This window comes from Oculina patagonica, chromosome 13 (genome assembly GCF_052425735.1).
Source record: "Oculina patagonica isolate OP01 chromosome 13, crgOcupat, whole genome shotgun sequence".
NCBI classification, from domain to species: Eukaryota; Metazoa; Cnidaria; class Anthozoa; order Scleractinia; family Oculinidae; genus Oculina; species Oculina patagonica.
Genome location: NC_135770.1, coordinates 32,596,271 through 32,609,573, shown reverse-complemented (window position 1 = coordinate 32,609,573; position 13,303 = coordinate 32,596,271). Strand labels below are relative to the sequence as shown.

Here is a 13,303-nt window from a genome sequence, read left to right as displayed (position 1 = left end):
TTGATATTGTTGTTGTTATTGTAGGGTTCCTTTAGATTTTCTTAGCTAATATTACACTGTGTAAACGAATAAGACATGGTATCTGAAAACTGGACTACCCGTTAAACTTTCCATACTACAAAAGATTAATGTAGAGACTTATTCACACAACAAAGAAGGATTCATTATTTACGTCTAGTTAAGGTATCAGTAATTGTAGCGATTACATCATTGATACACGTGATTTAATAATTTATTTAATAATTACCAATGTAACATGATCATCTGAGAATGAGATTATAGTGAATTACATCTGAGAGTGAACGTGTGTACTTGTCTCTCTTCGTCTTACTCGATCGATATCGTTACAGTGATTCAACTTTGCATTTGGTTATGGTATCAGACGGGCAACTATCCATTACTGGAGATTTTTACAAAATCTGTAAGACAGGTTTTTGCATTTTGAAAAAGGCACATTTTCCAATTTTTCGAAAATACATCTGTTATTAAATCTGAGCCAATTTCTAAATTTTTGAGGTTGGCTCATACGGACAGATATTGAGAAAAACGTTATCAAACTACTAACACTCAATCCCCTTTTTGGCACTCGTTCGTTCATTTTGGCGATTACTTAGAGCTTGAAATAATAGTGTCGGAAATAATGGTTGTAAACTTTACCAAACAGTAATTAGAGAAAGAATAGTTATCTCCCAATATTCGGGCTCTTTTAAACTTTCAGTAGTAAGCCTTTAAAACATAAACAACAACAACAACAGCAACAACATCAATCACAACTTACTGCACTGCTCCTCGTCGGAATTGTCACCACAGTTGTCGTAGCCATTGCAGCGCCAATGTATAAAAATGCACTTCCCATTTTGACAGCGAAACTGATTGGGTTCACAGGTTTCTAATTGTTGATCAAGAAAGAGAAAATTCCACGTAAACAAATAAAAGGATTTAAATAGCCTGCATGTGTCTGAGGCAACAGCCAACTATCAAGAAATAGTTATTTAATAACAATCTACGCGGGCTACAATTATGAACATGTCAAAAAATATTTTTGATCAGAGATTCAATCTTTTATACCAGGGATAACTTTTCAAGATACGGAACTACCGAATTGCTTAGATCTCTGGGTAGTATGATGACAAATTTAGTTACGTAAGTACAAGACTTCGCAGTACAAATGCAGTCAATATATTTAACAATTAGATGGCAAACTTGTCAGCTACGAATATTCGATAGAAACCATGGGCGATCCGTCCAAATGTTTTTAGCATAACACAGAAGCAGATCTATTCATCAAAAAGGTCAGTTAAAGTGTTTGTTGGTAATTCGTATTGTCAATTTTTCTTGCGCCAGCTCCAGGGCAGTCAAATTAAACAATAGAGTGTTTCTGTCGAGGAACTACCGGCTGACAGTTGTCCAACGGAAATTTGATTTTCTTAAAGCAAATATTAGCCCAAGAAGCGAAGCTTCGAGGGCTTAAATGCTAATTTTAAGAACAGCAAATTTCCAAAGGAGCGACTGTCAGACGGAAAGTGTCAAGGCAGCAATAGTCTATTGTGTTTATTGTTCACCACTAAATTTTCTTCCCCGGGCTCATTTAAAACGGGCGTATTGAATTGATTTTAACATTTTAGGATAAAAGACTTAATTGGAAGCCGAAATCACAAGCAAACAAAACCGGAGAAGAAACGCACTAAATGCAGTCAATTTAGTGGTTTTTTTTTTCGGTATTTTTCTCGGACGGGCACAACGGGCTGATAGTGCCCTTGCGGACGAACACTATCGCGTCACGTGGTCAATTTAAGCCAATCAGAACCGAAGAAAATTCAGTGGTGAACTTTAACGGCTGACAGTCTCCGCGCGGAAATTTGATGTTCTTTTAAAAAATAAATATTAGCCTGAGAAGCCTTTTGGCTGATGAACTGACACCATTACTTGCTAGAATGCTGAACATTAATGTAGAACAAGTAAAGTTTTAATCAGATTGACAAAGAGGCAAATGAGTACCGGTGTGCCAAATAATAGAGAAATACCTGTACATGGAATGTTGAACAGTAAAATCGCAAGGTAAACCTGCGAACGCATCTCCATCTCTGTTTGAAAACTAATAACAATAAAAAGTGAATCAATAAAGAACCATTAAAAATACTTTAATTTTTGTATATTACCCATTTTTATTTTATTTTACTGTATGACTTAGTTGACTTACACAGCATTTGGTATTCCCGCAGACCGGGGAGCAGTAAGTCTGGGCGAAACGGAGAAATGACGTTATGTGAATAAAGATCGTGATTGTTATTATGAGTAATACCTTCGTCACTCCGATGTTTACCGGGTTTTCTTTGTTTCGCCCAGTCTATTTTGCCCTTAGTATTCAAGTAGCATTAGGTTTCGTTGATTATTTTAGCGGTGATGGAATTATGCGACAAATCATTTTATTCATGCAACACTTTTATGTACCCCCGGATTTGTAGAGTAGCTTATGCAGCAGCTTATATCTCCGAGCATTTCACAGAACACAAACTACAACGGGCAACTAAAACCAGACCACAACACTGGAACTCCATAAGTGTCTGTGTGTTCTTTTACGTCCCTTGCTGATCCATAAAACTGAAGATCCAAACGACGGGTTTCTCGTCATTATCCGATAAGAAAGAAAGCTTGTTTCTAAGATGCTGGGGCAAATCCCTGCTTAGAGATGCATATAATGCATACCGTTTTTATTGCATATAACAAACTCTTGAAGAGGACAAAAAAGAACTGTATTTCACCGCACAGTAAATGACAATATATTCTAACAGAAAACCTAAAACTGATCTTACAAGTTACAGATTGTCTGCTAGAAAAATATGGTTGTCAGCCGCATTAATTTTGGAAAGCAGACAAACTAATAACTCGTGTCGTTTAATAAAAACGCTTGCATAACTAGTATGTATACGATGTTTACTCGGTTGCTTTTACCTCTTGCTTTTATAAATGCATTTGCTGTGAAGAACTTTTCACTCTCATGGCAAACGACATGAAACACTTTCAATGCCAAACGGCTGACGCGAAAATTGTTTCAATCTTGCATATTTAAATAAGTGGTGAGTATGAAAAGCCGGTTGAAGGTAAAACCGTTTTCAACGCATGGCCAATATAATTTATAGTTATAGAAACCAGAAATTAAACGAAAAAAAGTAAATTTCTCTATAAAGACGTGCAATTTACTATGTGAAATGAAAATAAAACCAAATTCAAAAAAAGAAATCGGAGTACGTGACCGCCAAATATGCAAGCAAACTTCTGTTTCTCAATGGAATATTCGGTATAATTAGTTCAGAACATACACATTTCATTTATGAGTGAATTTTTTTAAACAAAAGTAAATGGTTTAATAGTTCCTGGCAGGTAAACATTCAAGGAGTCGCCGGAGTGAAACGACTTACGACAATTAATACTTCTAAAACAACTCCTACTACCTGCTTGATAACTAAAAAGAAAGAAAGAAAAAAGAACATGCAAATTATGAACCAAGCTGCCGCTAGCCGTCTGGTTAACTATACTCGGCTTCAAAAATAACACATGCATCGATAATTTTAAAGGGAAATGAAACACGACCGTGCGAGGGATTATTTCACAAAAAGATAAATACTATGATTTTAATTTCTAAAAAGATGTACGAAAACATGCTGAACATTGCAATTGACGTTTTCCTCCTCGTGTCAAAAGTACTACAAAATAAAGAACTGTTTCACTCAAGCAAAATTGTATAATCCAAATTACACATTTAGAGTGTAAAACAAAAATATTAACTATTCAATAACTTTTACACAAATACCTGTTGTGTTATAGTTTTCTTGGAATCAAACGCTTGGGTTTCAAAATGAATATTCGTGCCGTTTGTCAAATTCCCGTTCTGCGAGGATAAAACATATTGCACTAAACAGTTGGCTTATTTGCATAAGACGAACTAACGTCGGTGAGTATTTTGCATATGGGTATATTTAGTAACCAATATCTAATTTTCCCGTCAAACATATGCCATTTTTTTGCGATCAACAGTTAATGATATCTTCTTCCTTTAAATCTCAAAAAAGAGAGCCTTTCGAGAGCCTTGAGTGGTAAGTGATCTGGCGTAAAATTACCTCTAGTTTAAATGCCGTTATTTATTGTGAAAGCCAACTGTTCTTTTTTGCGATCAACAGTTTATGATATCTTCTTCCTTTAAACCTACCAAAAAAGAGAGACTTTCGAGAGCCTTAATTGTGCGTGATCCGGCGCAAAATTACCTCTAGCTCAAATGTCGTAATTTATTTATTTGTCACTCTCAAACAAAGCATTTTTCTCTTATGTTTTTTTTTATAACAAGCTAACATTTACTTGAGCTTCACTGTGTTAAACGGCCCCTTTGAGCGCGATAAATTATTCATAATGACTGAGACCGCAGCTGCTCATACAAAGCAACAAAACGAGCCAAGACCGTTACGCAACGAAGTCTGGTCACACTCAGCTTTCATAAATATAAACTAAAAACTCGTTGAAGACCTTTTAGACATCAATCGTGAATTTAAAAGAAAACAAATTATATTATCAGGGGTTTAGCATGAGAATACTTAATTATTCCCAGCCCTTTATCCACAAGTGTTCATTCTCTAATTCCTGTCGATAATTAATATTCATTCCAATTACGGTATTCATTATTCATAGCAAGTTCCCGATATGCCTTTTAAATTAACGTTGCACATGACGTACGAGGGACGCGAAGTGAAAAAGTTTATTGCGACTCAGTCATTGTCAAAATCATGCAAATTGTCCTGTAGCAGATGTTTAGCTTTCCTTATCAGTCAGTGAGTTTATACTAATCCTTTACTGTGCTGGCGATTACGACCGCTAACGAGCTAAGACGATCTTGTTATCAATTAACTTATCATCTTTTGCTGCCTAAGGTATAGTAGATTTCCATTATGCCTCACATAACTCATACAGTGCTAATTGCTGCTTCGAATCGAACTTCTGTCTACCTCGAACTAAAACTTTTTCCCTTGCAACCGTTTACACTTACTTTTGACTTTCTCAGTGGTACTAGCTGTCTGTAGAAGCTAAGGCTTTTATAGATCAGCAAATGCGCAAAGACGACGAGAAAACAAGTCGCCAAATCCAAAAGAGGCTTGCAAAACAATTTACAGCACAATTTTCGTGCACGTTAGATGACATTGCATCGTGTCAATCGCGTGGCGAACTTAACTTGATGACAGGCGAACTGCCATCAGCTGTGTTACGAAATTTCGTTAATGAACTAGCGAACTATCGCTTTTGATCGCGAATTGTCGTTGTGCTAACGACAATTCGTTGAATTATCGGTATTTGTTCTGCGAAATATCGCTCCAAGCGTCGCGAATTGTCGTTGTTGTTCTAGCGAAATATCGCTCATAGCGTTGCGAATTTCGTCCCGAATTTAATATTTTCACATGTGAAGATATCGATTTCCAAACATTTTCTGACAAATTTGCCCTGTTTCAATGCTGAATGAACCAAAGTAAATCGATATTAAGTCGAAACGTCTTCGGATTTTCCTTGACAATCTTCGGCAATCTTCGGATATCTTCGGAAAAGTTCGGAAAATTAAAATTATTTACTGTTTTCCGGGATCTTTTCCGAGGTTAAGAATATTTAAAATTCGACGTTTCCATCAGTTTCACTGATCTTCTTCAGGTTGTTGATAAAATGACAATATGGCGGACTGTTTCTCATGTTCAGCTCTGTAACCGCGCCATTAAATCGTGACTATTACACGACGTATGTGAAAAAGGCGGGAAAATGTAACGAGGTCTGTCAAGTAATTTTACATTTGTGATACTTCACTGGCTGTTATAGTCTCCCTCACGATCGAAGAAGGAGTTCAGGATTGGCTTCCACGTTTCAACATGGTCAAAACTGTTCAGGACTGTCATTCCGTGATGCTTCTGTCGCAGTGATTCAATCCCTTCAAGAACTTTCCTTTGTCTCAACCCCCTCTCTGTTGCTACGATTTTTGCGTTTGTCCAGTTCGGAAAATGTTCGAAAACATTCGTACGACCTTCGGACGACATTTTGCAAATCTTCGGAAATCTTCGGAAAATGGTCGGTAATCTTCGGAAAATCGTCTAAAACATCGTAATTAGTAGGTTTATATGATAAACAGAATATTACATGGTTGCTTGGAGATATGAAATTTATCTTCTCGTGTTCAAATCGATATCCCACTCGTTCGTTGCGCTCACTCGTGAGATATCGATTTGAACACTCGAAGATAAATTTCATATCTCCGCGCAACCATGTAATATCCTCTATATCTCGAACCAATGTAAGAGGACGTCTCCTATATCTTCACTCCTTAACTCGAACTTTGGTAAGGCACTAGTCTTTCAAAAATGGAAAATAGTTTGAACAAGATAAACACGCGAGACACTCTTCTTTCAAATATTTTTCTTTGCCCCACAACATTGTTGCCATGTATATAAAATACTAACCGTATATGCACCTAATTGAAGAAACGCTGACTTTGTGAAAAGCATAAACCGTGAACGATGAGACCGAATGGCATTCTGACTAGACAATTCTCCGTATTCTTTCAAGGTCCTAAATTTTTTAATTCGCTTCCACCTGAAATTTCGGGCTCTTCATCACTGGCATATTTTAAAAGAAAACTTAAAGCATATATTATCGATAACTATTAACTCCGTCTTCTATTAAGTCTTGTCATTACTTCAGTACCTAAACCAGTCATCTGTTTTTCTTGTGAGGGAACCTAAGCTTACAAGCCCCGTGGTTTTTTATAAGGTTCCCTCGCCATTTTGTTTCTAATCTTATATTATATTGTAGTCTTGTAAATTAATTATTATCTTGTATATTGATTTTGTATTATCTATTTTTTCATAATTATATTTTTTGTTTTGTGGCAAATAAATAAATAACCAAATAACCAAGCTTAGTAATATTCCATTTATTGATAATCAAGATATTTTCTTCTTTTGGGGCCTTACAAGCATAATTTATGCAACCTGTCATATCATAATGTTTATTTTGTCACAAAGAGGGATTATTTTTTCAACTTCACAGTAAACATTTGGGTCACATCGTTCATGGTTTACGCTTTTCACGGGTCAACGTTTCTTCAATCAGGTATATATATGTTTCCAAGTATACCGTCATTTGTGCTGCACGCGAATCAATGGCTGACTTCTGATTTCTCGCCTCTTAAACTTAGAACGCGTTTAATTTTCTCGGAATTATTCGCCGTTCTACAAATAATTAACCATAAGGCTAATATATGGGAGTGCCTCACCTGTTGCGATAACGCTGCGCACACATGTGGACTTTTTTTTGTTAAAAGGTTTTTCTTTCCGGTTAATTTCGACTTGAATATGATTATTTAAAAGCCACGGTCTTATTTCCCGCGATGGCTTATTAGCTCGTGTTGTTGTTGTTGTTGTGTGCACGAAGTCGCAATCTCCCGACATAAGCAGCTGTCAGTGTTACTGAGGAGCTGAGCTTCGGACAGCGCAACTTGAAAAACAATGGCCGATATTCTTCAAGGTTGTCGTTCGCAATCTGTCTTAAACTTTTCGGTCTTAATACTCCTAAGAAATTTCCTACTCAACAAAATTTTTATTTTAACGTTTTCCTTAAATTTTTTTTTGTACATCCAAAAAAAAAGTGTGTTAAAAATCGTGACATATCTCGAACGATCGCAACGGTAAAATTCATAATTTAGTTTTTCCCTGAGAACATGTGCCGCTGCGAAAGGCACGGTTTTCAAAGAGTTAAGTTTGTGATAAGGTGCACATACACGTGTAAATTACAAAGTTTGTAAATAGGCTCCATTCTATTAAACATTCAACAGGCAGACGATTCAAGATGCACACATTAACTAAGGGATCCTTTAAGACCTTGGAAGATGATAAAGCGACTTCCTTGGAAATGAAGGCATTGGAACAGGAAAAACAGGAAAGAAACACCGCAGAGAAGAAAACTAGCCGTGTGAACCCTGCACAAGGATCAGTTCGTGCCTTGCTGGCGCTGGTCATCACTATGTGCTTAATTTCTCTCGCGGTTCTTCTGCTGACATTATTGATGCTGTTCGGAAAAATCGGCGACGGATGTGGCTGCTTCGCAGAAGAAGGTACAAAATATATTGAAAGTACTTAAAAGTATTTGTTAAATTATGTTAGTCATTTCTGTATTACTTTGTCAGTTTCATTGTCTTTAAATGTCAGCGGTAGAGCGCGATGACTACAATAAGCCAGAATAACCTGCAGACTTATTCAAAGCAAGACACAGCTGCACAATTTGTTGGACTGAAAAATATTGCATGGATTGGCCTTGAAATTCATATGAAAGGATTTTGATAGAAAGCCAAGGCATACTTTTTAACGGTTTGCACGATCGACAATCGGCCTGGAACTCCGATTTAGGAAGCACTGGGAAGGCTTCCCCGATGCAGGAAGGCACAGCAGCAAAATTAATTCGTTGCGCTGAAAAATATTGCCTTGAATCACCAAAATGTTTCACGGAGTGCTATTTTGTTCAAAACCATGGGGCAGTTAAACTCCAACAACATTAACGAAAAATTAATTTCTCCCAGTTAAATAAGATCGAATTCTAGCATACAGTACTTGAAAATTTTAGTGAAAGTTTTCTCAGCCATCACGTCAAAGCCGACCAAGTTGTGGTCCAAAGTTTGTCACAGACAAGTGCACCCGAAACAACTGCTAGCCTGTTTAAGAGGTTAATGCTTGGCTATTCCGTGTCGTGTGTATCGTTTAGTTTCGAGAGTGCCCTACATGACTTATTAGTATCATGCAATAGAAAATGAGCACTCGCTATTTTATAGGAAAATATATAAAGATTCCTTTGTTGGGAAATGTGTGCCACGGAGTTAACCATTTCCGTCGACTTAACATGTACATGAATGGAAGTTTGGGAGAACGGGAAATGAACGTGAAAAGGAGCCACAGGCAAGGGTTTACAGTAGCTTTTTCGAGTTCTCCGAAACTTTCAAGAATGTTTCTAAACCTGATAGAAACAAGAGAAAAAAGGTTTCTATTTCTTTTAGAAAATACTGCAAGAAAAAGAAAGGAAAATAAATTCTTTTTTATTATTATCAAAAAGTAAATTCTCCTTGCTCGCGCTATCATTACGTTAACAGGTCGTGTTTGTTTTGTGTTTTCTTTAGGAAAGCGTATGAGTAAGATCATTTTTATTATCTATTTATTATATTTTAAGGCTTTTTAATCTCTTTTTAGTCATATGTACATTATTGTAAATAGTTTTATATCTCTTATATTCTTAGTATTTTTTTTATTCATATGTACATTATTGTAAATAGCTAGTTTTTAAACTCTTATATTCTTAGTATTTTTATTTTTAATTTTTTTATACATTTGTAAGGCACATTTGGTCATACATGTTAATTTGCGCCATAGAAATCTTAAATATTATTATTATTATTATTATTATTATTATTAATTTACTGTGTTTTTTTACAATAACTGTCATACTAGTACTGTCATACTCTTATCAGTGGCTAATTTTATCTTCAATAAGATCAGACACATTATTCAGTACGTGACGCCATCGCCCCAGCGCGGATCTTGAATATTTCGCCAAACTGTTTACAGCTTATTTAGCGTTGTTAGTCTTCGAATAAGCGACAAATTGCATATAAACGGGAGTTACTAACCCTTCATCGTTTTGGCTTTTAGTTATTGTAAAAAAAATGATGGGAGCTTTTTATGCGTCTGTCCTCTTACTGCTCTCAAATTTCTTCATAATATTGTTAAATAAGTCTGTTGATCAACCTGGCTCCTACTTTAACAATGTTATGACGGAATTTATTATCATTATCAATATCAGCTAAGAAAAGTTTTTTTTTTTTATTTTAAGCTTCATCTGCGGAATCAGCCAAAAAGGAGGCATTTGAGAAGAATATCACAAGCCTTCTGCTGGGTTTGGTAAGGATATGCGTATTGTGATTAAAATCAGTTTGACATCCCACAATCACAAATACAGTGATTGCGCTTGATAAAGAAAGTAGGCACAAAACCCTAGTTTGTTTTGGGAGACAGAATCAAAAACAACATAGCGCCAATGGCATCGGAACGCGGCATGCGCAGTTTAAACGTAAAGGCATAAGTGAAATAGTAATAAGAGTAATGACGAATTTGATAAATTGAGAATCGCGCCATTTTGGTATTTTTGTTCCTTTTACCCAAAGATGTTGACTTTCTAAAAGTTAAAGTGACATCTTACTGAGGACGAATGAGGAATTTCAGCTAATAGCACGGAAAATACGACTCTATGTTCGCCGTTTGGGACTGTATGAGTGGTTACTTGAGTGACAAGCTCCAAAAATTACAGAACCGTGCAGCCAGAGTTATAACAAAATCACCTTTTGATACGAGTTCAAACCACCTCCTTTCCACACTCGACTGGGAGAGGCTATTCTCTCGAAGAAAGAAACAGAAAGCCTTAATAATGTATAAAACTATGAATGGACTTACCCCAGATTACCTACAAAACCTTTTCTCTCAGCGTCACTCTGTTTATAACTTGAGAGACTCTGAGGGAAAGCTGACGCTACCCAAACCAAATACCAACTATTTAAAACGAAGCTTTTCTTACAGCGGCGCTTTGCTCTGGAATAACACGCCCAAATGTCTTAAAAATGCCGCATCAGTTAATAATTTTAAGAAAATTATCAAGAGGGTAGCTGACGTATCGGATTCCCACACGGCAATCATGTAAAGCAGTTTTAGTTTTAGTTTCTTTAATACTTGAGCTTATTGTAACTGATGGTTTCCCGTGTTTAAATAAAGTTTTTACATTACATTACATTAGTGTTCTTCAGCACCAGGAAAAGAAAAAGACTGCCCGCAGTCTAGAAAAATCTACTGTTTCTTGACAGCTGAGTTTCATCGAGTCATCAAACGTCAAAAGATCCCAAATCAATGTGTACGCCGCTATTTATAAGCTCTCAGTAGAAATGGATATAGAGGAGAGAAACACCGATTCCCATTCGTTCGTAGGAAGTGCACAATACCATCCTATCCAAATGTTCAACTTTTCTTCAACTATTATGGCTATCAATGCTATTGTCGATCGGACAAGGTGCAGTCATAGCACTGTTAGTTTATGCCAGCGAGTTTACGATTCTCAACTCGCTGGCAAGCAGCAGTATTTTTTTTTTAAACAGAAGGCGCTTTGAGTCATTCGAACGTTTCTTCCCAAATAAAAGAAAATAAAAAATGAACAGAAGAAACACACAAAAAACTTGGTTTCTATTTCGATTCGATCAACTTTTGTTTTCACAGAAATAATTTGTATGTCTTAAGTGCGAGCAAGATCACAAAAACAAAAATTCACGATTAAAAATTTTTCGAAAATAACAAAATTAGCTGATGGAGCAGAATGCTGACACAAATGGCATTTAGCAGCCTCGAAATCAACTACTGTATTAGGGGCTCCGGTTTTTGTTTGCATTGTTTTATTAAATAAACGCTCTACCCGTAAAGGGCGGTTTTGTTTTTGGAGGAAAACCCTTTTAGTAGACTCGGACTTTCCATATATGTCCGAAATTAAACAAGAACTTCCGGTATAAAAGGGAAGTCGGCTGGCGATTCTCAAGCCCAGTTCGCAGTCAACAAGTAAACAGCTGACAAACAATTTGCGTATTTTCTACGACAGATACTGATTAAATGAGTTTTATTTTTGTTAAAAATATTTTATTAAAACAATAGCAAGCTATGTCAGAATTTTGTCTAGGGCGTCAAGGTTTCGAGTTGAAACCTTGAGCAGTTTGCCGGTTTTTGACTCCACAAAGTGCCAGAACTGCAAAAGTTAAACTTTGCATTTCTTGCCCGGAAGCGTGAAATGTGATCGAGAGGTACCACCCCTTTTATAGCAGAACTTCTTGTTCCTTTCCTTTGTTTTACAGATGGAGCGCATTGAAGACCTCGAAAAATTTAAAATTAAGGTACAAAATTTTCATGATAGCTGTATCTCTTTGAAGAGCATTATTTACTTTTATTTTAAAATCGATTTGTCGTAATTAGGTTTGCCTTTACCAATTGACTGACCGACCCACTGACCCTATACAAAATGAAGATTCACTCTTTTTTTAAACTACTACCGGCCTTATACGGAAATTAATAACCGCCTTGAGTGTACAAGTCAGCGTAGTACCTGAACGTTCTCTCTCTTGTCTCGTTCACCGCGCGAAGCCTGAAACTGAGATCTCGTTGTCTGCCCAAAACTTCAGGCGGCGGGAATGAGCTCGAGTGAAAGAGTGCTATTCGCTGACGTCGACACCGATAAGAGTACAGTGCGAGCTTAAAGGGACCGAGAATGCCAAGAGACTACAATCCGCGCCATAAAGACTTGGGACACCCATTTCAGCAAGTATAACGTGACATTTCGTCACGAATTCTCAGAAATGGAGAACCCCCTCCCCCCCGAAACCAATGTTGCAAACCAGACAGCAACGGTAGGCATTGGTTTTTCAAGGTACACAACATTGTAATGGGGCGGGGGGGGGGGGGTGGGGTAATTATTGATTTTTTTCCTCTTCCGAAGTGCCAAAAACGACGAGTGTCCCAAGAAAAGTGGCGTGGATTGTCCGAAGGTGAAATCAAGCAAACTAGGGGAATTTACTTATTTCCTCCCAAACTGTGCATGTGCTATCCTTATCGGTTGCTCATTAAAACAGAAGCTTCTACAAGATCCCAATCTTATTTGGTAACGTTATTTCATGTTTTGAAATTAAGGAAAATCCTAGTTTTATATCAAGTCGGCCGAATATAACACTCCATGAATCATATCACAGCCAGAACAACACAACAAAGTTCAATTTGTCAGCAACATGAAGCTTTTCTATGTCAATTGTCGTTTAATTGTGTTATAAATGTACTCCTGTACCAATTTTCACTTTTACAACAAGTTTAAAGCTCATTTGAAAAGCTAAATATCGCTTCACCATGGTGAATCATGTGGTTCACCATTGGAAATGACGTCATAATGACGTCAGGATTGCAGTTATCGATCGTTTTGACAGTAGCATTGGACTCAGCGCATGAAATTACCTAGAATACCATCTTTGTTGCCCTATCTTAGCCCTTTTTACGCCGAAATATCAATGGTTCACCATGGGGAACCATTATTATAAAAAGAAAATAATTAATTTTCTTCAATTAATAAGAGGTTCTCCATGGTGAACCGTCTATAATTCGCCAACATAAGGCTCAACGTAGGGCCAAAGGATTGTATTCTAGGTAATTTTGGACGCTGAGTCGAA

The 13,303-nt window shown here is 36.8% G+C and overlaps 1 protein-coding gene and 1 long non-coding RNA gene across 3 annotated transcripts in view; one reads left to right on the top strand and one right to left on the bottom strand.

The window, feature by feature from the left end:
• Positions 1-780: 780 nt before the first annotated feature.
• Positions 781-3,920, bottom strand: LOC144635277 (uncharacterized). Of its 2 annotated transcripts, none has more exons than XR_013567341.1 (3): positions 3,812-3,920; positions 2,025-2,095; positions 781-889 (listed from the first exon to the last, which is right to left on the bottom strand). It is a non-coding gene; the product is annotated as an uncharacterized LOC144635277 (long non-coding RNA). The 2 variants fall into 2 exon arrangements; XR_013567340.1 differs by having other exon boundaries at positions 2,025-2,084; positions 3,812-3,913.
• An 815-nt stretch (positions 3,921-4,735) lies between these two features.
• The window catches only part of LOC144635215 (uncharacterized), a 144,632-nt gene continuing 136,064 nt past the window's right edge, over positions 4,736-13,303 (top strand). The window contains exons 1-2 of the mRNA XM_078494307.1: positions 4,736-4,919; positions 7,856-8,134. Of these exons, the coding sequence (XP_078350433.1) occupies positions 7,870-8,134 (265 nt within the window). The 5' untranslated portion in view covers positions 4,736-4,919; positions 7,856-7,869. The remainder of the gene's footprint in view (positions 4,920-7,855; positions 8,135-13,303) is intronic.